Here is a 23,862-nt window from a genome sequence, read left to right as displayed (position 1 = left end):
GTCAAGACCAAGACAAAACCAATGCGAATTTAACTGAAACAAAGCAGCACAGCACAGAACCAGCTGAAGTCTTTCCCACTTTTAAAACAGGTGCAACCAAGTTTTCCTGATAGTTACACAAGCAGATACTTTTGTAGAACAATTTAAATGATTTTAAAGGGATACTTCACCCAAAATCGATAATTCACCAATCATGCCAAGGATGGGTTTGGAGAACTTTCAGAGTCATCAAAACGCTTTTGGAGTTCCAGGGGGGGTCTGGCTGGCAACGGGTTTTCATATAATGGCGGCGGATAGAGTTCACTTTTGAATTGTCCAAAACACACACTATGAAACATCCAGATACCTCCATACTGCTCGTCCGTGCTGACCCAAGTGTCCTGAAGCTGCCACATGAAAAAGATGTTCGGAAAAAATTAATTTGATCTCTGTTTTTAGCCTTGTTGTAGCAGTAGCTCCCAGTGGCTCTGTGGATGTTTGTGTGTATGCACGAGATTTGCTGCAAGATGTTAGTTCGTCGTTGTAAACCATTGGATATATGATGTAAACACAGAAGAACATCTCACAGCAAATCTTGCGCCACTGGGAGCTACTACTACAACAAGGATAAAAACAAAGATCAAATTAACTTGGACACTTGGGTCACTACCGACGAGCAGTATGGAGGTATTTGGATGTTTCATAGTGTGTGTTTTGGATGATTCAAAAGTGAACTCTATCCACCGCTGTTGCCAGCCGGACCACCCCTGGAACTCCAAAAGCGTTTTGATAACTCTGAAAGTTCTCCAAACCCTTCCTTGGCATGACGGTGAGTAGAAGATTGGTGAATTATCGATTTTGGGTGAAGTATCCCTTTAAACTTATTGACTTACACTACAGCAGAGACAATAGATGGATGGATGGATGGGACCACAGTCGTCTAGTGAAAGAACAGTTTGACTGAGAAGACTCGTTTTCTTCTACAGATCAGAGCTGAGTCGACCAAATCTGACCAACCAGTAACTACCCAACACACTGATCATATTCATTTCTCGGCATCTATGAACTACTTCATCTTATCAGAGTCAAAGCAGGTATGAGTCAGCCAACCGAGGCCGGGGCCACAGGCTGCCCGCCGCCACCGACACAGCGGCTAACACGGCGAGCTGAGATGACAAAGGCGCAGACTGCCGGAGCGAGACAGATTGGAGTAACGGCGCTCGTGCTGCTCTGTCAACCCCAGGACTCCTGTATCTGTGTTAACATGCTGCAGGCAGCGGACAGGTGGACAGGCTCCGAGAATTAAGCTGCTGCGTGCGTGTGTATGTGTGAGTGTGACAGGAATGAAACCAAACAAATAACCTCATGAACAGGAACAAGACAGCACCTGCACCGAATACTGAGAAATGAAAACACGGCAGAGAGGAAGTATAGAGAAAGCATTGTTACAGCGGGTCATTGATTGATTATAGTGGAGGTTTGTCATCATCTGTAACACAGCGATGACCAGCGGAGATGGAGACACACACACACACACACACACACACACACACACACACACACACACACACTCAACATCTGCATAATTAGCAGCTAAACACCTCTGATTCCTAAAATCCCCCCTCCAATTAGTTTCTCCTGTTTCAACACAGCCACTGCACTCAGCAACTCAAAATCCTGCTCTGAGCCAATAGCACATTAAATAAAACAATAATAGAAGAGCTACAAACTGGATGATGTGGGACATTCATCCGTCACACCTCACTTCCTTTGTAGGTTTGAACTTGAACTTGAACTTGAACGAGGGCCGCACAGGTTCCTTCAGTGCATCCATTCGTCTTTTCACTTGTTTAAGAAATCCAAAAACTGAAACACTTCAGTTTGGAATAATAAAACTCTCTCTCATTCTCATCACCCTGACTGGGTGCTGCTCTCTGCTGCCTCTAACTCTCTCTGTGATGAGATCCTGAATCAAAGTAAGGTACAATCAATCTAATTAGATTGATTTTTTTAAATTCGGATTTAATGATTTCTGTGTATTTTTGGGCCCAACAGGTTAAAGTGAAAACATAATTATCAGGTCATATGGATAAAGTTGTGCTGAAAAAAAAAGATACCAAGAATGGACATGTTAAACTTTTTTTAATGTGGTATATGAAGGCAAAATCAAAAGTATTCAAAACCAAAATAGGCTCAGACCCCTATAAGTTAGTTGTTTAATGTAATTAGTTGGACTGGTCTGAGTCTCAGGGCCACCATATAGTTGGACTGCACTCAATCCAACACACATTGTCCCAAGTCCACCACCAAAAGACCACACCAGGTTTAGTTGTTGCTGGCCAATCAGATGCATGCATTTTTTCCCTCTTTTGGCTCACTTTGCTTTTTGTCCCACACCTGGACTCACACACTGGATGTGCGTGCACTATTCTACCACGACTTACATCAATCACACAGAGCAGGTGCCATTAATCTGCGTTTAAATTCATGTGATCACACCACTTCCTCCTGCGGTTCCTCTTCACGTTCACCTGGTTGACAGGTAGCTTTTATGCACCATCAAATCACTAATTCATGCTTGTTCAACTCCATCTGACACCACAAACAGAGACATACTATATCATTTGATATAGACGTAAAGCTTTAAATACACACAGACACACACACATACTGTATATATATAAACACACATATTGATGCAGCAGGTCTTATGCTGCGTTTGAGACAACTCAGAACTTCGGTTTCTCCGACCTCCTGCTTGAAAAGTGCAATTGAAAGCTTGTAGTTGTCTAACATCACACAACAAATGCACCTGCACAGAACCACACCGCCAATGGTAGAACATTGATCGATTAAAATGCATTAAAAGGTTAGATGCTTCTTTTTTCAATTGTTTTTGTGCCCTTTGTAATGTTTTAGTGCCTTATGTGAAGCACTTTGAATGCAAAGTGATCTGATTCTGGCGTGGTGCGTCTCCAACGCTTAGAAGACGGAAAATCTGAGTTTTTTAACTGGGGAATTCCGAGTTGTCTCGAACTTAGACCTTCATGTCATCACCATGAAAGTAGATGAAGAGTCATACCGCATGAACTGGCTGAAGGCTTTGTAGTTGGTGAGTTCCCTGTAGTCTTCCTCTGTGAAGGTATGATCAACATCCTCCAGACCCCACTCCTTCGCCAGCTGGCCCGAGGTCTTCTGCTCTATGGGTTGCTGAGGAGAATCGACCAATCAGGAAAAGGACGTAGAAGTCATGGATGCATTGGTGTAGAGTAGATGGTGTTTTTTGAGTGATTGTGCTTTTTTTTCTTACCTTTGTTGTTTCCTCCTGACTGCTGTCCCGGTCCCCGTCATCTTTTTTCTTCTTCTTGGTTTTCTTCTCCTTCCTTTCTTTATGTTTCTTCTTTTTCTTTTTCTCACCAGATCCATAGTCGCTGGCTACGCTGTCGGAGTTCTCGCCGAAGTCTCTTTCTCTGTCTGAGTCCCGCTCTACATCACTGTCCTGGATGATGGAGAGAGAGAGAGAGATAGGAACAAGAATGAGGGGGATATTGAAAAGTAATAAAGACGGTGTGTAATTCAGTCAGCAAAGTGAAAAACTCCGGAGCGTGACAGCTTAATAAACTCACGATCTTCTTGCGTTTTTTTGCTTTGACAGGTTTCCCCTCTTTGTCCTTCTTCTTTGCGTCCTTCTTCTTTTTCGGCCTCCCTTTCTTCCTGCACGGGACCTCTCTGTCTGATATCTCTGGCTCTTCTGGGAGGAGAGGGAGGAGGAGGAGGAGGGAGAGGATGGGGGTTAAAGGAAGCGTGAAAGAAAGACAGCTATCAGAATCAGATGAACAATAATCTCCTCAAAACACTTCCCAACGAGCCGGCTAATCCCCGCTGAGCATAATGACACACAACAAAGGGGCTGCGCCGGAGCCACGGTGGCCTCGGTCACCTCTGACCTCTGCCTGAATTGTGACACATGCTGAATTAGATACAGTTTGTCAAAAGGGGCTGTAGGGAGACATGACAGCTGTTAGTGGTACCACTGCATAGAGATAACTGGTTTCACGGGTGATCGGCTATGTAAACAAACCATTTCTTGTGTTTATTTTGAAGTGTATTTGTTAAAAAAAAAAAAAAAAAGATTTTTAACACAACTTAAACTGTCTGACTCTGGTTTGCATCACAGCAGATCCTCAGCTGCAGTGCATTTAAAAATACATGAGTGCAATAATCGCTGCTTTCAGGGAACAAATGATGTGAAAATATCAGGGCCAGTTATTCCCCCCATGGTCCCTGGGCAATAACACAAGTACAGGGGAAGCAATTTAACCTGCAACCTGACCTGGCATGGAGTAAAAAAAAAAAAAGAAAGAAAGAGAGAGAGAGAGAGAGAGAAATAGAGAAAAAGAGATACAAGGATCTGCAGCCTCAGCTTCAGACAAAATGCAGCAGTGCATTAAAGCATAACCAAAATAGGGGCTGCGGTGCAACCAGCCCGTTTGATCGGCTGCGTTGTGTCGGGTTTGTATTGTTGTCTGCCTTTTGCTTTGCCTTTTTTTCCCCCTTTTATACACTGGTGCGCGCTCCCACCACCACACACACCAGCAGCAGCAGCAGCAGCAGCACAAGCAGAAGCAAACACCCCCCCCCTCCCTCCTCAAAGCCCCCACCACCACTACCCCCCCATATCCACCAACCAACCAACCAGCCCCGCTTCCCGTGCAGCGTGCCGCCGCCGAGCACGCGCCGGGGGCGGCAGCAGCAGGCACGCGGGGCTCGGTGCTTCAGAGGCCGCCTGCAGCAGCAGCAGCGGTGGTGGTGGTGGGGGTGGAGGTGTTGGTGGTGGTTGTGGGACGTTTCGCGGTGAACTGGAGCGACTCCTCTCTTGGCCGCTGCGCTGCTCCCGCACCGGGACCGCTGTCACCCCTGTGACCGCTGCTTAGAGGTCGTCAGGGGGTTAAGGGTCCTCGACGGGCGGGAAGCCCCCCCGACACTAATCTAAGTGGTGTCTGGCAGCAGGCAGCGGCATGGCGGCGAGTCCGAGCTAATTAAACCCCTATAGACAATGCAATGGATGATTCCTGCTGCTATTATTCACATAGGAAATGACACTTTAGCCTCCGTTCTCTCTTGGGGGGAGGGGGGTTTACATTTCCTCCTTTATTACATCTGCACTGTCACTTTCAAGTGCCTTTAATACATCTGCATTGCATCCTACATATAGCCTATAGTTATTTTCCTCCAGCTGCACTACTTTGTGCACCTTTCCACTTTCACTGCACCCCCTCCTCCTCCTCCATGTGCAACTTGACTGACACAGAAACTTCCAGAATATCCAGTTGCTAAATCATCATCTGACAGGATCAATACATCAATTATTGCCTCTGCAGCAAAAAATATAAATATAAACAATAAAAAGAAAAACACGCAGCTCTGTGGAGTCAGATGCTGTGGATGATGATTTAATAATAAATGCTAATGCGGATAATTAGTGAGCAGGTGATGCTACAGCAGTCACACCTCTGTCCTGTGACGGAGCAGCAGCAGCAGCAGCAGCAGCAGCTCTGTCCTATTTTGACCTGTCATAGCGACAAAGGGGCACGAGGGGAAGTTTTGACGTCTGCTCTCCCACTCCACGATGCACACACACACTCACATCACCACAGCCTTTGTGTCTACTCTGCACCGTCTCCTATGGACGTGGTGTAGTACAGTAGTGTAGCCTACTATCAAATACACGTAGCCTCCGGGCAGTGTGGAGTAGTGGAGTCCATGTTGTGCCAACCTTCATGCCGTGTGCCTGTGTGTAGTAATAGGCTCTATGACCTCATTACCTGCGCGCACCTACATGTCATGCATCCACAGAGGGGGGAAAGGGGAAAGGGGGATGGGAGGAGGGGTGAGTTCAGGTGCAACTTTTCATGTGGGAGAAGTGAAAAGCAGCTGTGTGACAAGTTAGCTTAAACTTTGTTGGGATATGCCCGGAGGTGAAGAGGAAGTGGAGTTTGGGAGAAGAAGAAGGTGAGGTGTGGAGGTGAGGGGTGTGTGGGGGGGTTGCAAATGGGCACACACACGCGCGCGCGCGCGCACAAACACACGCACACGCACACACAAACAAGAGAAACACATCTGTCCAGCTGCATTTACATTAGTGCATTCTGTTACAAACCGGACTGGAGTTTGTGTGTTTTTTTTTGTTTTATCTTTTTAAGCGCGCGCTCGTCTGTCTGTTTTCTTTTTCTCTTTTTCTCCCCACGAGCCTCTTGTGCTGTGCTGTGTTGCAGCTGTGTGCAACTAAAGCTACACTATGGCACCTACAGCAACATAAAGGTGCAACAGCAGGAGGATAACAGTGTGTGGTTGTAAACGAGCTGCCTGGTGTTGTTTTTTTATTTTTTGAGAGAGAGAGGGAGAGAGACAGGGGAGGAAAAAAATCACGACAACTATAAAGTGTGTTTCTATTTCATATGCGCGCACCCGAGTCCTCGCCGGGGCTCCTCCGTACTGTACCGGACTGAAACCTGGAGGAGCGACCGATATCGGGGCACAAAACTGCGGCTTTCGGGCTACTTCCAAACGAGCCCCCCCTCCTCTCCTCTCGACTCCACCGCCCCCCCTCCCTCCTTCTCCTCTTTTGCTGAATTTCCTTGCGCTTTAAGTTAAAAAAAAAAAGTGTGTGTTTTATTTCGTGTGTCTACGCGCGCTCCCGACTTTGTCCGCCAGTTTTTCTTACTGTACCTGGCGCGGCTGGTGTTGCAGTTTCCCGAGGCGCCGCCGGCGAGTTTATGTCGCTTGCGTTCTCGTCTAGGTCTCCGTCGTCGTCTTCTTCATCAAAATCTCCTCCCTCGGAATTAACCACCATGCCCTCGTCTTCCTCACAGGACCGGAGAGGAGAGGACATTATATTCCTGTCATTGGGTCCGTCCTTGTATTCAAAAAAGCGTATTCTTGCCCCGAATATATGATATTTATTTAATATTCAAATCGGCACAGAAAAAAGTGGGGGGCGTTTTGGAATATTTTACACTAGGCAGAGCAACAAAGATGGCCGCCCTCTTATATTTATTTTTTAACAACCCCCCCAATAAGAAAAAATCCCCTTACATAAAAAATGGCTGACTATATTATTTCAGAACGCACCCCCCTCCTCCTTTCTCTATCTCTCCCCGTCTCTCTTTCTCTCTCCGCGCGCCCCCTCCCTCCTTAAAAACGTACACATTGTTACAAGAAAAAGGGGTGTGTGACTGCATGTAAGTTACATTGTTACTTGTTTGTTTCTTTTCTGTCTGCCCCCCTCCCTCCCCTCTCTCTCTCTCTCTCTCCTTCTCTCCCTCCCTCTCTCCTTCCCTCCCAACCCCTCCACTACCACCACCACCACCTCTTCTCCTTCTTCATTCCCCCCCTCCCTCTCTCTCTCTCCCTCTCCTCCCTCCCCAAGTCCGGATCAGTCACGAATCCGACACACCGGCCCCGGTGTCACTGTCACTTTGCGGGATCACACGCAACAACTCTCTCCGCTTTTCTGCATTGCAGAGCCCCGACACAAATCTATCAAATATGGCCACCTTATATTCTCTCTCTCTCTTTCTCTCTCCCTGAGCCCCCACCGCTGTATAAAAATTTATTTTGGAGCAGCAGCAGCGTGGTTGCGCGTGCATGTGCGTGCGTGCGTGCGTGTCTGTGTGTGTGTGTGAGCGCGTGTATGAGAGAGCGAGAGAGAGAGAGAGAGAGAGAGTGAGTGCTGGGGAGGGATTGAGAGAGGGGGGTTGGGAAAATCTGCCGCAGCCATGCCCAGACTTACATCAGATTGTATTGCTTAAAAATTAACTACTTGTGGTGGGGATGAAAACAATTCATAATATGCAAACTGCACTCCCCCCTTTATAAAGCAGCATATTAAACCGCTCAGAGCGCCTAATCCAGTCCTGATACACTGCTGTAAAACAAACATGAGGCTTTTTCTTTTCTCTTTTTTTTTTCTCACTGTAGAGAGAATCAGGCTGAGTCAACTGGATGGCAGTAAGGCCATGGGAATCCCTAGACCCTGGCCAGCCTGCCAGCCAGCCAGCCGGCCGGCCAGTCGGCCCCTCGGTGGCTGCTGCTGCTCAGGGCACTTTTGTTTTGACAAAAGGAATTCTGATTTGCTGTTCAACATTCAAAACCTCACGACGAAACAGTGGGTCAGAGCGGAGAATGAGCGGCCACCACTGTATGTGCAAAAAAGAAAAAAAAGGAAAAAAAAGAAGCAGGAGGAGCTGTGTTGTGTTGAAGCTCATGGAACATTTCATAGGTTTTGATGCATAATCACTGAAACAACAATTAAATAATCACATATCTAAAAAGAAAAATGCCATCAGAGAGTTGTTTTTATGTAGTAAGAGGCCTTTAATCCTGTGAATATCTTCACAGGTGACTCTTCGTCTCTTCAATATTTCATTCACTGTGAGTTTGAAAGTTCACTCTTAACCTTGGATGTAGTGGTTAGGTAAGAATAGATCCACTGAGCCGTTTCTGGAGCTGCTTGTCTGTGTGACGGGTGGTTGAAACCATGTGTAAAAAAAAAAAAGAATGAAATGAGGTTGAAATCTTTTCAGTATCGTGTCTGAGCGGCCTCCACATGTTCGAGTAGAAGCAGCACAATGACTCTGTTATGGGTGAATCTAAGATTTCACTGCTTCTGTTTCAGGATCCTGCTGTCGTTCATTCCCACACAGCCGCGAATTTACCACGGACCAAACCCCCTGAACAGAGCCGAGCCAAGCCGTTGATAATGATGTTAGTAACACCTGAGCTTCTGCTACGGCAGCGAATCAAAGCACCTGTAGCGATGGAGGCCGGCTGCTGCTGCTGCAGGTGCAGGTGCAGGGTGGAGGTCAAGGTGCAGAGGTCAAGTGCTCCTTTGATAATCAAACAAATGAAGTGAAAAATTTACATTAATCAAGCTCTTCTATGTTTTTTTTTATGAATATTTCTTCTTATTCTCTTCTGTATTTATTGGAATAGGTTCTATATGGTGATATATTGTGATAAATTTATGCAATTATTATATTATATATATTAATTATATCCAATGTTATTGCAGGAAAATGGTGCTTTAATAAGCATAACCAAATCTGTACTGTGCTCTCATGCCAAACAATAGATGTAATGTTGCTGCCATGGCATCATTTATCCATAGAACAACATGCCAGCCATCCAGAGAGCATGCAGGATTCATGTCATGGCAAAACAAACAGAGGCAGCAAACAGGCATGTGACAGCACATGAGAGCCTGGATTGAACCCACTGCATCCTGAGCACATGGACGCCCGCCCGCCCGCCCGTCGCCCGCCGCCCGGCCGGCCCCGCTCCACCGCCACAACATCGTTTAGACTAGAGCATGACTTTTGTTTCTCATGCCCCTCCACGCGTTCTTTGCCTGCACAGTGTGCGTAACTCTGTCAGCTGTGGCTTTCACACCAATAACTGGATATCATGTAAACAAGCATTTCAATTACGCCTCATCTGCTGTGTGCACACTCCTCTCTCTCCCTCTCTCCCTCTCTCCCTCTCTGCTGCAACAGGTGCCTGAGCCGCTCCAGCTCGGCTTCCCCGCGCCGCCGCCACCCCACAAATGAGACGAGAGGAATTTGTTGGTGCCTGATCCAAACGGCCACATCTGCCAAAAGAGAGAGACGGTGCAATGCAAGACACCACAGGGGGGGAGGAAATGTGTGTGTCAATGTGTGAGTGTGTTTCTGTGCAGTGAAAGTGAATCTCAGTGTGTGTTTGGAGCCCCCGCCCCTCTTCTCCTCCCCTCCCCTCTACCACACTAAGCCTCTGGCCACTGAGGTGTCTGTTGCTGCCAGATTGGGTGGCTGGCGAGATGGGTTGCATTGTATATGTGTGTGTTCCTGTGTGTGCATTTGTGTGTGAAGTTTATATGAGGGGGGGGGTATTTGTAACCATGACTGAGCATGTGTCTCACCATGTGTCTGTTGAAAAAGAAATGGATGAGAGCGTATGCTGCTGGCCCTGACACACTGCACTACTGTGCTGCTGCTGCTGCTGCTGCTGCTGCTGAGACCACCAGCCCCCTCCCCTCCCTTTCCAAAGCCCTCTGTGTCCGTTTGGCGGCGGGGGGGGATATGTCGAGGATGAGAGGGAAAAGCGCCTCCCTTGGGCACTGTGCTCTAGCTAACCCAGATTTTATACAGTGTGACACACACACACAGAGAGAGAAACTCACCGACTCCTGTGCTCCATTAAGAGCTGAGCTGTCTGAACTCAGGCAACCCTACAGCTTAAATAACACTCCTGCAGCGAAAGGGCAACAGGGAAGAAAGTTTACTCAATACATCCTAACTAAGTGTTTCCAATGAAAGTATGATATATTCCTGTATTTACTCTTGCGTGAACTTAGATAATTGCCCAATTATGGGTCTGGAGCCCGTTCAGGCTTGAAACTCTTAAAGGAATTTCATTAATGCTTCATTTGCTGCACAAAAACCCTCCTCAAACTTTACTCATTAACTACAAAGTGCAGACATATATAATATATAACTTAAAAGGCAAAGAGGTGGCCATATTCAGTCATCCTCATTAAATGATTGAAATCATCTGTTCATGCGTGTTTAGCCCTAAATACAGACGTGTAAATGCCACCAACATGTTAATTTATTGTGTGAGTCACCTTCAGCTGTAGCTCCTGTGATTTCAAGGTGTCAGTCTGTATCCAGAGCAGCACCGCTCACAGTTCACCACTCATCCTTTGCCAACGTCTGTGGCACAGCTCATCGTTTCAGTCAGTTTCAAAGCCGTAAGGAAGCTGTGAAGATCTGAGGGTCATGTAGGTTTAAAGGGATAGTTCAACATTTTGGCAAATTGGCCCATTGCCATAATCGCTATAGTCATAGCAGTAGGTTCATTACCTTTAATTGTAGGTGTAAGCTATTTTCAGTACGGCGGAGCGCAGCAGCTGGCTGCTCAGAGCTACGCTATGGAGGCTAACGGAATTTCTTGGTTTCCCTCATTAAACTCATCAAATTCAACATCCCAAAACTCCACAGCGCTTTTGTAGACAAGTTGTGACCTGCACAACCACCACGCTATGAGATAATGACGGAACGATACGAAACGGAGCCGTTTTCGAGGTAAATACAGGGTAAATACGGAGACTGCTTGCTGAAAAACTGTCCCTGAACGCAACGCGCATCAGCGGTTTTGTATGAATTTACCTCGAAAACGGCTCCGTTTCGTATCGTTCCGTCATTATCTCATAGCGTGGTGGTTGTGCAGCTCACAACTTGTCTACAAAAGCGCTGTGGAGTTTTGGGATTTTGTATTTGATGAGTTTAATGAGGGAAACCAAGAAATTCCGTTAGCCTCCATAGCGTAGCTCTGAGCAGCCAGCTGCTGCGCTCCGCTGTACTGAAAATAGCTTACACCTACAATTAAAGGTAATGAACCTACTACTATGACTATAGCGATTATGGCAATGGGCCAATTTGCCAAAATGTTGAACTATCCCTTTAAGGCCTGAGGAAAGAAGACACCAAACACATGTGGTTCAGTCAGGACTGTAGCTTAAACATGATTCTTTACTAATTCCTTTGACCAATGAAAACTTATATTGTCCTTCCAATGAGTGGTAGGCCTATAATAAATAGAGAACTATAACTCAACATCAACACTTATGTCTTACTTTATATTTTGCCTACTTTACCTATACATCTGTGATGGATTCTGATGCTTAGATAAATATAAAAGAAAAAACAGTTTATTACAATGACTCAGGAGGATGACTGGAAATGAAGGACAATTCAATACTTTGCCACACGTGGCCGCTGTTTATGACAAGTTTACCTATTTTTTTCAAACTTGTTTTTTTTTTTTTTTTTTTTTAATAGTTCAGAAAAATTATTAACGTAATATTACCATAGCAAAAAAATCTCAGCAGATATAACAGTTTTCAGACGGAATTTAGCTCTACGGTCAAATATTTGTCTCAGTCATAAACTCAAACATTTAATATTTTTATATAGGCTATTTACGTCGTTTGTTTCCCCGTATTTCATTATACGCTACCGATGTTGTTGTGGTAAATAATAATAATAACTTCATTTTTATTTTCCAGCCTTTTGCTGCCTGCTGTTCCCTTTAAAAAAAAAAAAGAAAAAAAAGTGAGGGATAAAAAAAAAAGAAGTTAGATACGGAGCTTCCGGTTCATCTGGTCCGTCAGAAAACTCAGTCCGTGAGAAACGTAGGAAAGGAGGAAGAGGGGTATGGCGACAATGATCGAGGAAAATGGTCCTTCGAGTCATGTATGTAAATGTTTAAATATACAAATCATTATTTTTGAATCATTATTTGCGCTGTTTAATGAGTCATAACTGGTAGAAAAGGTTTTAAGTGAATCGTACTTCGTCTTTATCAGGGCTTCGGTTGTGACCAGCGTTAGCAAGTGGCTAAGAAAATAGCTCATAAAACTGTTTAACAGCCATAGTCCAGACTGTCTACAATCATTATTTGCATAAACGGCCTTTTAGGCATTTAAATATATATTTGTCTTCCCTCAGATCAAAGTCTCAGGTGCGTATTTGACAGCGACTAAAAGCCTAGCCTTGTAGCAAACAGAGATGTGTCGTATAACCTGCATCTAAAATATAAATCAATATTATTAGATCAACATAAATTAAAACTTTTGATGCTGATCACAGGGCCTGGCTTGCAGTAAAGCATCTAAAACATAAAACTATATGCAACTCTAACGTAGGCTACATGTATTTTTGACATGGTGGATCTGAAAATGATATCTAGTTTTATTAATGAGTTAATAACGTTGAGCAAACAATTAAGTCCAGTGTTATTTGAGTGTGTTTTACCTTCCTGTCCAGGTGCAGGAGCAGCCTGTAGTGTCCTCCTCCTCCCAGGCCAGACAGAAGCTGGAGGGGCTGCTGAACAAGAACATGAGGATCCGGATGACGGACGGACGGACCCTGGTCGGTCTGTTCCTCTGCACAGACCGGGACTGCAACGTCATCCTCGGCTCTGCTCAGGAGTTCCTCAAATCCACAGGTTGACAGCTACTTCTCCATCTTCCCATCTTGTAGACACACTGACAGTGACAAACCCTCTTAGACACTGTCACTCTCACAATGTGACATCAGCCATCACAACATACAAGTCAACCTACTCTCAAAACACTCTCCTCTCTTCCTCCACATTTCCTTTGAGACCATGTCCACAGTTTTTTCCCCTTGTCTTAGCAGCCATCATAGAAATCAAATTAATTATTATAGCTTCAACTGTGCTATAACAAAGTCTTTCTAATGCCGCTTTATCTTAAACACATAACCAGTGAGCCTTCATTAAATCTACATTTACAGCAGCTACGGCAAACAAATAAAACCATAACCTCTTATGTTTAGAAGCATACGTGTATGGATTACATATGTACATCTGTCTTTGTAGATTTAGTTGCTTTCGGTGCCATTTCAAAACTACTTCTAAAATGTAAAGCTGAGGAGAGAAGTGCTGTGAGGAGAGAAGTGCTGTGAGGACACAGTAGCAATTAGTTTAGCAAGATCATGTGTATTGGATTGTGATGATTTTGTATATTGTCCCAACGTGATGCCTTTGTTGTTGTTTTTTTGCTATTCTCTTCTCGTCCAAGTTTCCCATGAGCTTTTGTTGTAACTTAATGTATTACCCATGTGTCTTGTGACATCGGGTGAAAACAGCATCAGTGGTTAAAATGGAATTCAGTCATTCATCATTCAGTAGAAGAGAATAGAAACAAACAGCTTTGCATCTTCTCTCCATCCTTATTATTATATTAAGAGGCGGTTTATCAAAGTCAAATACTATTACTTCAGACAGGAGCACATCTCTATTTAAAACCCCTGTCTAACCTGGATTGTCTTTTCTTTTTCCTTTTTTAAATCTCATTTTGTCTTTAGACACTTTCTCCCAGGGTGAACCCAGAGTCCTGGGCCTGGCCATGATCCCCGGTCACCACGTGGTCTCCATCGAGGTGGAGGCGGACAGTCTGGAGGACACACAGGGATTCGGAGCAAACCACTGACGAAGCTCGGCTCCGTTTGGACGACGCTCGCCGGCTCCCGTTCACGTGACTGTGACTCTCATGGAGCCAGATGGTGAAGCTGAGACTGAGCCCGGAGAACATCGGAGGACAACTTCATCGGAGCGTTGCTGTTGTTGTTGTCGTCGTTTGCAGACACACAACTAAACTCCTGCGTCAGGATTCGGGGTTCAACCACGTCCCTCCATGCTTGAAGGAGTGTGTCCGTTCACAGTGACAGTTGTACAGCACAGAGTGTGTGTTCGTGTGTGTGGGCAAACATCAGCTCCCAGGATGTGTGTGTGTGTGTGTGTGTGGGAAAGGTGTCTCAGTGCTGTGTGCGGTAAAAGTCTTTGTTACAATGTGTTTTAAAATAAAATGCTGTATTTGAGCCTCACTGTGTTATTATTACGCTTCACAGAACCTTTAAAAGATAATTAGCACAAATTGGATAGTTTCAATATTTTAATACACTTGAGCATGTCAGCTGATTCAGTTTGGCAACAGAAAAATTGATGCCACTAACAAACAGAAAACCCTAAAAAGAAAATAAAACAAAAACCCAGAAACAAAAACAGTCCCACTCAGCTGATTTTAAATACAAAGAGCCTGTCACATTGATTCACACAGTTGAGCAGTAGATAGGGTTCAAAGCAGGTACAGTCACTTTTCCTTAAGCTGTTAATGACAAAATAACTTAATTTGTGCTCAAAAAATAGAATAAAAAAAACCAAAAAAACTTCAAAACAATGTCATCTTAGCTTGTAGTTCATCTGTTCTGTGTCTTTCATGGCAGTAAAAACCCGAGGCCCATTTGCGAAGCTGCACTTTACACCTTCATTGTAATGGTTTGGTTTTCACTCTGTACCTCAGTGCAGCCTGATGGACAAACATTATCCAAACATACCGTTTATGAATTATGAACAGTACACCTCAGGTTTTCAAGTACAACATTTGACACATTCAGCGCTTTTTCCTCTGTTAGACCTTTTTTTTTTTCTTTCCTGTATATGAGGTTACCAGATCAACCACTGAAGACACACTTGGTTTGTTAAGAGTCTTTGAAAACGGCTTAAAAGCCTGCAGTAACGATTCAGGAGTGGAGAACATGTGGAGAGGTTTTTCAAACAAAAAGGTTAAAAGTGCAGGTTTTCAAAGGCATGCTTTGAAATGAGAGAAAAGGAAAAAAAAAAAAAGAAATACTACAGTTGTTGACTCGGTGATCTGTTGCTACGTCTGTGCAATAAATAGAGAACATTTTCAGGTTGTTCTTTTGTTTTGTTTTTTAAACGTTTTAACCAACTCTTCAAAATTTGGTTACATTTATAATATTTGCAGCCTGATATATGGCCAGTTGAAAATATAACATTTCCACCCAAATGCAGAATTCACACATTATTCCAATTAGATAACTGCACAAAACCAACGGCAAAACTTGAAACAACAACCTACCACAGAGCAACTACACCGATTTAAGATCCATAGGATTTCAAAACTTTGACACCCACAAGTTTCATGTATTAGTGCTGAAGTCATCACCTACTCACCGTTAATGTAGAAGCTCAACAACATGTGTCTGCTGATGTCGTTAAAATACAAAATCATTTTGGTTCTCTAGAGTAGAGATGCTTTGACATGGTCAAAAATATAGACTGAGATCAGTAAAGATGTATTTCCTTTGGAGAATACTGCGAGCAGGAAACCAACAAACTGGCGGTCGTTTATTTATGTGATGTCCGAGCAGGAGTGACTGCGTTTAAAAAATTGGAGTCTCTTGGTTTAAAAAAAAAAAATGGCACAAAGAAATAAATGAGTAATAAGAGCAGACATCCCCCCAAAAAACAGAAGTCCAGTAATAACGGCTTTCAACCTTTCCTAAGGATTTGAAATATTCACACGATACTTAATTTTCTTCGACAGCAGCCACACAGATGGGTCCTTTAGTTTCTGTGGGAAGAAGTCCTGGTTTTTCACTAAAAAGCTCCACTCAAAGGTTCAAGTAGCCCACAAAACTGTGTCCAAGTTAAAGCACAAGTTCTGGAGGAAGACGTCTCCTTGAATCCACCACAGACCTTCCACCCGTGTCCGGAAAAAAAAAAAAAAAAGTCCCCACCACTTACCCTCAGTGTTCGTAAAATCCTCCAACTGGAGTTCAGTCTAGTTGTACTGGAACTTGAAGTGGAAGCTGCCCCCAGACTCAAAGGGGTTGAAGTGGAAAGGCCAACCTTGCTGTCCTCCGCCTCCACCTCCACCTTGCTGGTTCTCCGGGTCCAGAGGATCCTCGCCGGCGTCAAACTTCTGCCTCATTTCTGTCAGAAACAACGGGAAGAGTGTAGGGACAAATTTAAGACAGTGAACACCACACCTGCATTAAAAGATGATAGATGTTTACTAGAATTAAGACACCAAACTAATACACCTTTGATTTTCTTAAAGTTACACTGATTCTCTGAACAGACGATGCTCCTTATAGTATAGCGACTGATTGAGCCTTTGTAAAATACAGTGAAATCTGACTTTTATGTTTTACTTTAATAGCCCTTTTTGAAAAATAAAAAAATCCATTTGTGTGTTAGACATCTGACTAAAGGAATAGTTGACTTTTGGGGAAAAACTCTAATGTGAGGAGATTGATACTGATCTCGTGTCTGTCATGGTGACTTTCCAGGAAATCGTCTGGCACCCTTCAGGTTTTGTGCAAAATAAACAGATTAGATATCACATGTTCATCGATGAGCCTCAGAGATTCTGGAAGTTTGTTTTCATCGTGTTTTGTGGACACAACTAAGCTTTTCTGTTTCCAACTAGACAACCAGCTGCTGGGTGTGGCCTTCAGACTTCAGTACGTCTTGGAAAGAAATGTATGGGGGGAAAAAAATCCACAAATATGTTTCAGTGCTTTTTAATTAGCTCATGAAAACATGATTTAATAGTTTGTTATTTCCGGTTTGCCATAGGCCACATTAGAGCTTTTTGGTAATTCTGCTACATCAAGTTATTTAAATGAGAATAATTTGTTCTTTTCAAATGAGCTCAGACTCACTGAAGCATCATCGAACAGGTGGCCACAAGTGAAACAGCTCAGTCGCTGAAAAACACTTCTAACAAGTGTCTGCCTGATTCCTAAAACTGAAACGCAGCTGTCGTGTGTGTGTGTGTGTGTGTGTGTGTGTGTGTAGCTCCTGACCTGGGTCAGTTAGGACCTCTTTAGCTGATGCGATGTCAATAAACCTCTTCTCTGCTTCCTTCTTATCCGACTCCGACTGGAAGTTGTCAGGATGCCACTGCTGTGCCAGCTTCCTGTACGCCTTGATGATTTCCTGCTTGTTGGCATTCCTGAAGATAAAAAAAAAAGGTTTGTGAGACTCAGCTGGTGTTATTTGCATTATGCAGCGCTGCAGAGTTTGTAGTTGAACTCGGTGGTTACCTATTGACTCCGAGGATCTTGTAGTAGTCTCTCTTGCGAGAAAGTTTGAGCAGCTTCTGAGCTCGTTCCAGTCCTTCTCTGATCTCGTTGCTGTCGCTGTCAAACTCTCTGGCCTCCTGGTAGTCCTCCACCGCTGAGGAGAAACAGACACAAAAACATGTTCAGATAAATCTACTTTTGCCTCTTTGGGAAAGTATGAACCAGTTTTCTGCAGCATACTGTCACTGAGACAGGTGAGTCCCATTACCTTTCTCATAGTCCTGGTTGAGGATGTACGCCTCTGCTCTGTCTCTGAGGACGTTGGCGTTGCGGGGGGTTCTCTGATGAGCCTCTGAGCACATGTCTATCGCCTCATTAGCCTGCTTGATCTAGTGTTGGCAAGAAGCACGAGATGTTTCAGGAGGAAAGCTTAAAGCCAAGACTCAAACATGAACCGGTTTGATGCCAGCTGAGGTGGAAAACAATGTAACCTGATATATTTCTTTGCAAACATCTTGTGGAGCATTTACCACAATGAAAACCAGCCATAACTCATTAGTTTAGTTTAGTTAAGTTTAATTTAGTTAATTCGTCCTTTCCAGAATAATCATTCTCACAGACCATAGATACAGTACAGAACATATGCTGTGGCAACATATATCCACACAGTCATTCAAAAATACAATCAAATACATTCATACCTACCTACAGTATCACCGTCTCTTTAATGTTTTGTTTACTTTGGTTATTGCAGTGGGGATGAAGCTTTATCTCTCTCACCTTGACGAGGCAGAAGCAGATCCTCTCTTTGGCCAGGTTGGTGTAGTACTCCATGTTAGGCTCCGTTTTCATCACAGATTCATACTTATCAATGGCCTCCTGAAACCTGATGAGTGTACAGAGAGAGGATATCAAACAGGTGATCTCTAGGCAACTGAATCGAGGCAACTGGACTTGCTAGTCTGAAGTCTAGTCTACACGAACTGATGAAGCCACTTGGATAAGGGGCAAAACGTCTTCAAAACAAACACTAAGTCCAGTTGACTTGATCTAACTGCCTAGAGATGCATTTGACCTGGGCAAATGAGAATTTGCACAGACATCAAACAGGTGAATTTCTAATCTGAAATCAACTTGGTAGCTTAGTTTTATGTTGTTTTTTTTAGAGCGTCAGGGAACCAGAGAACAGAGAGAGTGGTGACATGTGACATTCAGATCAGGAATAGGATTTGAATACATACACATGTGTGCTCAACTCTTCAAACCACCAGAACAAGCATCTACAAACCTTTATCAAACATTCAAAATGGCGACATTATCTTTTTCAGGTGCCAACGATGGACTGATAGTACTGACCTATCCTCCTGAATGAGCCCTTCTGCCGAGTCCAGCTGCTTGCTGAGTTTTTTCACCTGCTTGTAGTGACCGAAACACTCCTTGTCATCCTGGTCCAGCTTCAGACACTCCCGGATGTGGCTGCGCAGAGAAGGAAGGAGAGGGTGTTTCAACTTACAAACAAATACTGGAGCTGCTGAGAAGATGAAAATGAGCTGCTATTTTGCATGACGACTTGGTTTGTTTGTTTGTTTGTTTATTCCAGTGTCGAAGCTCACTTGAGGGAGTCGTGGTGCTCTCCGAGCCGGTAGTGCAGCAGGCTGAGCTTCAGGAAGGCGGCACGGTTGTCGTTGCGCAGCCTCGTGGTCGGCGTCAGGTCCTGGATGGCTTTCTGTGGGTCGCCCATTCGGATGAAACAATCCGCACGAAGCTCCCGCGACTCAGGATCCCAGGGAGAAATCTGGAGACAGATGGCAGCTTTTATACAGAGCAGACAGAAATCTGTAAAAACATTTAACTTGACAATGAAATAAAATAATGTTTTCCCCGCTGTAAAATCGTTTGAAATATAAAATGAATCCCATGGATGGGAGCGTTTTATTACAACAACTGCGTAACATCAGGAGTCAGTGCTGACGGAAGCTCCAGCTAAAACAATTCTGATCTTTTATAGGCATAAATTTGGCATATGTTAGCTTGTCTAGCATGTTAGGAAATGCTGACTCATATGTGCTTTATTTATATGTATGGTTTGTGTATATTTATATGAAATGTATTATTAATGGCAATGGTAACTTATGGTACTGTACAAGAATGTACTTCCTCCCATTCTTTGTCTGTCTTTAAATGTTCCTAATTGTCATATGGAGTATGTGTCTGAAATTATATAGATAGATAGATAGATAGATAGATAGATAGATAGATAGATAGATAGATAGATAGATAGATAGATAGATAGATAGATAGATAGACAGACAGACAGACAGACAGACAGACAGACAGACAGACAGACAGACAGACAGACAGACAGACAGATAGACAGACAGACAGATAGATAGACAGACAGATAGATAGACAGACAGACAGACAGACAGATAGATAGATAGATAGATAGATAGATAGATAGATGAGCTAACATAACAATATAACCACACAGAAAACATTACATTTTTTCTAATATCAGCTTCCAAATCACACCCTACCACTATGTTTCTGTAAGCACACACAAACACACACACCTCTATAACTCTCTCCAGCACGGTGATGGTAGTGCTGTAGTCCCCTTGATGATATGCAGCGTGGGCCTCCTCCTGCAGCTCCTCCAGCTCGTTCACTTTAACCAGTTGGTTGTGAGCTTCTTCGTGATCTGGAGAGCGCTGCAGCTGCAAAAATAAAAAGTAGATTTCTTCCTTTAGCAACATGTATTATTCTGGGATATCACATATATGAGGGATTTAGGATGCAGCGGTGAACTTACCACTGCGTTGAAGTCCTCCTTGGCCTCCTGTGTGTTGCCCTGCTTTAACAGGATATTCCCTCTCTGCAACCTGGCCTGAAAACGGAGGAAGGGGAGGAGACATTATGAGCACATGGACACAAAATAACCAACATCCTTAAAGGGATAGTTCAACATTTTAGCAAATTGGCCCATTGCTATAATCCCTATAGATTTAGGAGTAGGTTTGTTACCTTTAATTGTCGGTGCATGTTGTTTTTAGAACGGCGGAGCAGAGCCGTGAGCTGCTCAGCGCTACGCTACGGAGGCTAATGGGATTTCTTGGTTTCTCTCATCAAACTCATCAAATACACAATCCAACAACTCCAAAACGCTCTGGTGGACAAGTTGTGACCTGCACATTCACCACGCTGTGAGATAATAACAGAACGTTGCGAGACGGAGTTGTTTTCATGCAAAACCGCTGATGTGCATTTCCATCGAGGGCAGTTTTTCTGCAAGCAGTCTCTGCATTTGTCTCGAAAACAACTCTGTCTCGTTACGTTCCGTTATTATCTCAAAAATAGCTTGCACCGACAATTAAAGGTAATGAACCTACTGCTAAAACTGTAGGGATTATGGCAATGGGCCAATTTGCCAAAATGTTGAATCATCCCTTTAAGACTGATAATAATGTTTCAAGCAGCGAGTGGACAGGTGAGCTTACCGCCAAGAAGTCAGGTTTGAGCTGAATGGCTCTGGCCAGGTCTGGCAGGGCAGATTTGGATTTCCCCATGGCCAGGAACACGGCAGCTCTCTTGTAGTAAGTCAGGTAATTCTTGGAGTCTCCCTCTGCGAAAAAAAAAAAAATGTAGAGGACACTTCTGTCAAACTACCAAACAGCAACAGGTCTGGCTGCAAATGTCAGCGAGTGGTGAGAATATCAGTGAGTGTGTGTCGGCATGTCTGTGTCTGTGTAACCTTACCCACAGCGGAGTGGTAGTGGGACAAGGCTTCAGCCAGTTGACCCGCTGCCAAAAGTTTGCGGCCCATCTCCAAGTGGTGCTCTATCTCGACATGAGTTGCCCCCAAGACACCTGTAACATAAGACTGAGCTCCAGCCTCACTGAAATACATCACTGTAACAGCACTGCAGACTATGATGTAGTGTAATTTTGTGCTTAGACTTCAGCAATGTCTTCACAGTGCGCGCTGTCATCACAAGAGTTACACACATAGCATGTTGTTTGCATACATCTACATACATCTATTACACAGTCTTTAACCTTAACAGCTGATTCAAAACCTGCTCAAGTGAAACTATGTACAGACTTTGCTCTGGGCGATGGAGCGATTTATTTTTAGTAATGTTTACATACCAAACACACCAACACTCAGGTACAGTACAATTTACATGTCCTCACTCACGTCATCTGATTGTGTCAGCTGATAGCGACGCGTTGGCGGCCTGTCACAGTGTTTTAGTGTTGTACTTATATTTATAAAATGATAATCAACAACATTTCCTAAAGTAGCACCACCCTTCATGTTGCAGCAGACACACTGTACATGTCATAACTTTCCAGTGTAATATCATAACAATAAATAATTATAACTTTGTTTATATAGCACTTTTCAAAACAAAGTTACAATGTTTTTACAACACAAACTGCTATCAATTTGCTCACAGCTGACCTTACACTATTTAACGTTACGCCCATCTACCTACCTGTTTGTCTAAAACACCTGTGTAAGCTGCCATGGTAATTTTACCTGCTTAGTGTTTACTGAGTGAGATTCAGTTGAAATGTTTGTCTCAAACTCATGCTTACAACCTAAATACCCTTACTGTTATCACATAAAGTTACCTGTATATATATAAGCCTATATAATGTATATATGTGTGTGTATGTTTTGCAGAGCCTTCATATAAATGTATGGGAGAGAGGGGTCAGAAATATCAGTGTAATAGTTGATTAAATGCAGAGATATCAGAGCAGAGGAGTCCCTAATTAATTAATTGGTCTCAGCTGTGGCTCTGATGCTCAGAGGTTGCCAAAGTAACTTGTGGGGGGGACAAACAGACAGACAGACCCCCCCTCAGGCAGATTTTTAACCTGTGTTTAAGTGTAAAATTGCAGAACAGAATCGACAGATAAAATAAATATTGAAACATATATATTTAACTGTGTAAATGTTTGGTTTTCCTAACATTTTATGTTTCTGTTTAATGTCCAACTAGTAAGATTAGCTCGTGTTAATACAGGTGTTTCTGATAAGAAAGGGGGTGGTGGCTTTTACCAGGAGCTATGCTGCTCTGTCACTTCACACACACACTGTACATGACAATTTCTTTGACTAATTGACATATTCAATGCTGTTGCACTTTGCTTTCACTACCTAATATGCATTTATACAACAATTGTTTAAATAAAATAACAACGACGAAGCAGCAGGAGTCTTTTATTTTGGAGGGGCGGGCCAGACTGTAAGCTAACACTCCCGTCACAGCGTTGGACACTTTCACCCACTAGCTGAGCTTTAAACATCTGGAAAGGTCTGAAATTGTGTATGAGGAAGGACTTAAAATTGTGTTTTTTTAATAATAGAGGCAGTCTTACCGTCCAGCTGGATGTCCAGGATGACACACAGCAGTGACAGTGAGCAGAGGACCCCGCTGAGCCCCGTCCGCCGACACGACTCCATGACTGAGCTCACTCACTCTTCGCTTCCACGTCGACCGAAAACACCTATTAGTTTCATTGAAGCAGCGATTAATCGTTATTAAATCCTCATCACTTTTGTCTGACAGACTAAAAAAAAGAGAAAAGGGGGGCAGCAACCACCAACGACGGTGTATTTACGATCCCGGTGTGACAGTACTCCGTGTGGAAAGGAGAAACGCCACAGAAAGGTTCCGCTCCTCCTGGGGAAAACAAAATAACCTTCTTCACCGTCAACTTTCTCCCGAAAAACCGGAATAACTGAGATTAACGTGGATTTTAAAAACAGATTATCGGTGAGATAACAGTGGTGAAGCTGAACAACCGGCGACCTAGACACTTTTTTGTAAACGAAACCATTATTGGTCCCCTCCCATCCTGGCCTACATTTCAATGGTTGGTCCACGAACCGCACATCCGCGTTGGTCCGGATACGTGGGCTCCTCTCATTGGAGCCGCTATTTTAACCCTACTGGCTGGCACATCCCCACTTCATATCTGTGTGGACAACAGCGTCACTGCAAGAGATTTCCTCTATAACCAACAAATATAATATTTACTTTATTCACTATTCATTGATGATTGGTAGTGTTTAATAAAACAGCTTATCTGGCAGAGCTGAGGCGAACCACTGTATCCCACTTGTCTTGCATCAATATTTGCTTCCAAAATAATGTTAAGTGTAGGCTACTCACATTTTAAAATAAAGACGAAATATGAACACTTTCTTTTTTGACTACTGAAACCATATATTTATTTTTTATTTTATTGACATTTCCTCGTGATAACCACTTATTTCCTTATCTTGTTACAATAGTAGGCCTAATGAAAAAATAAGTAGGCTAGTTATCACGAGAAAACAGACTTTGTTATATCAAGATAATGAAATAATAAGTAGTTATCACGTGGAAATGGCAATAAGATAAATAAA

At 43.6% G+C, this 23,862-nt stretch overlaps 4 protein-coding genes across 7 annotated transcripts in view; 2 read left to right on the top strand and 2 right to left on the bottom strand.

Moving 5' to 3' along the window:
* Positions 1-7,281, bottom strand: part of chd3 (chromodomain helicase DNA binding protein 3) — a 48,679-nt gene extending 41,398 nt beyond the window's left edge. For all 3 annotated transcript variants that reach the window (XM_085759853.1, XM_085759851.1, XM_085759852.1), the window contains exons 1-4: positions 6,709-7,281; positions 3,606-3,730; positions 3,290-3,478; positions 3,062-3,189 (exon numbers count right to left, since the gene is read on the bottom strand). In XM_085759853.1, the coding sequence (XP_085615979.1) occupies positions 3,062-3,189; positions 3,290-3,478; positions 3,606-3,730; positions 6,709-6,871 (605 nt within the window). In that variant the 5' untranslated portion in view covers positions 6,872-7,281. The remainder of the gene's footprint in view (positions 1-3,061; positions 3,190-3,289; positions 3,479-3,605; positions 3,731-6,708) is intronic.
* Positions 1-23,862, top strand: part of tm4sf5 (transmembrane 4 L six family member 5) — a 252,573-nt gene that overhangs the window by 197,214 nt on the left and 31,497 nt on the right. The window lies entirely within an intron of this gene.
* naa38 (N-alpha-acetyltransferase 38, NatC auxiliary subunit) lies at positions 12,203-14,622 on the top strand. 2 transcript variants are annotated; one of them, XM_085806251.1, is made up of 3 exons: positions 12,203-12,272; positions 12,852-13,026; positions 13,911-14,622. In XM_085806251.1, the coding sequence occupies exons 1-3, from the start codon at positions 12,234-12,236 to the stop codon at positions 14,033-14,035; spliced, it is 339 nt and encodes a 112-aa protein (XP_085662377.1). In that variant the 5' UTR covers positions 12,203-12,233; the 3' UTR covers positions 14,036-14,622. The 2 variants fall into 2 exon arrangements, with proteins under 2 accessions (XP_085662377.1, XP_085662376.1); XM_085806250.1 differs by having other exon boundaries at positions 12,846-13,026; positions 13,911-14,423.
* On the bottom strand, positions 15,108-23,083 carry dnajc3b (DnaJ (Hsp40) homolog, subfamily C, member 3b). The gene is made up of 12 exons (XM_085806249.1): positions 22,830-23,083; positions 21,195-21,305; positions 20,936-21,060; positions 20,251-20,325; positions 20,012-20,155; positions 19,052-19,233; positions 18,795-18,914; positions 18,219-18,324; positions 17,707-17,827; positions 17,460-17,592; positions 17,220-17,368; positions 15,108-16,341 (listed from the first exon to the last, which is right to left on the bottom strand). Exons 1-12 carry the CDS (start codon positions 22,912-22,914, stop codon positions 16,190-16,192), a joined length of 1,503 nt encoding a protein of 500 aa, XP_085662375.1. The 5' UTR covers positions 22,915-23,083; the 3' UTR covers positions 15,108-16,189.

Source organism: Trachurus japonicus, chromosome 18, assembly GCF_045865225.1.
Source record: "Trachurus japonicus isolate A0001 chromosome 18, Traja_1.0".
Lineage (NCBI taxonomy): Eukaryota > Metazoa > Chordata > Actinopteri > Carangiformes > Carangidae > Trachurus > Trachurus japonicus.
The sequence above is the reverse complement of the archived record's forward strand: the minus strand, read 5'-3'. Positions and strand labels throughout refer to the sequence as shown.

Excerpts from the sequence above, each read along its gene's own strand:
- naa38 (XM_085806250.1), top strand. The coding sequence starts at position 12,234 with ATGGCGACAATGATCGAGGAAAATGGTCCTTCGAGTCAT. Across the intron at positions 12,273-12,845 it reads AAAATGGTCCTTCGAGTCAT|GTGCAGGAGCAGCCTGTAGT; the intron begins GTATGTAAATGT and ends CTTCCTGTCCAG. Across the intron at positions 13,027-13,910 it reads GGAGTTCCTCAAATCCACAG|ACACTTTCTCCCAGGGTGAA; the intron begins GTTGACAGCTAC and ends TTTTGTCTTTAG.
- dnajc3b (XM_085806249.1), bottom strand. The coding sequence starts at position 22,914 with ATGGAGTCGTGTCGGCGGACGGGGCTCAGCGGGGTCCTCTGCTCACTG. Across the intron at positions 21,306-22,829 it reads CCTGGACATCCAGCTGGACG|GTGTCTTGGGGGCAACTCAT; the intron begins GTAAGACTGCCT and ends CTTATGTTACAG. Across the intron at positions 17,828-18,218 it reads TCTGCTTCTGCCTCGTCAAG|ATCAAGCAGGCTAATGAGGC; the intron begins GTGAGAGAGATA and ends TGCCAACACTAG.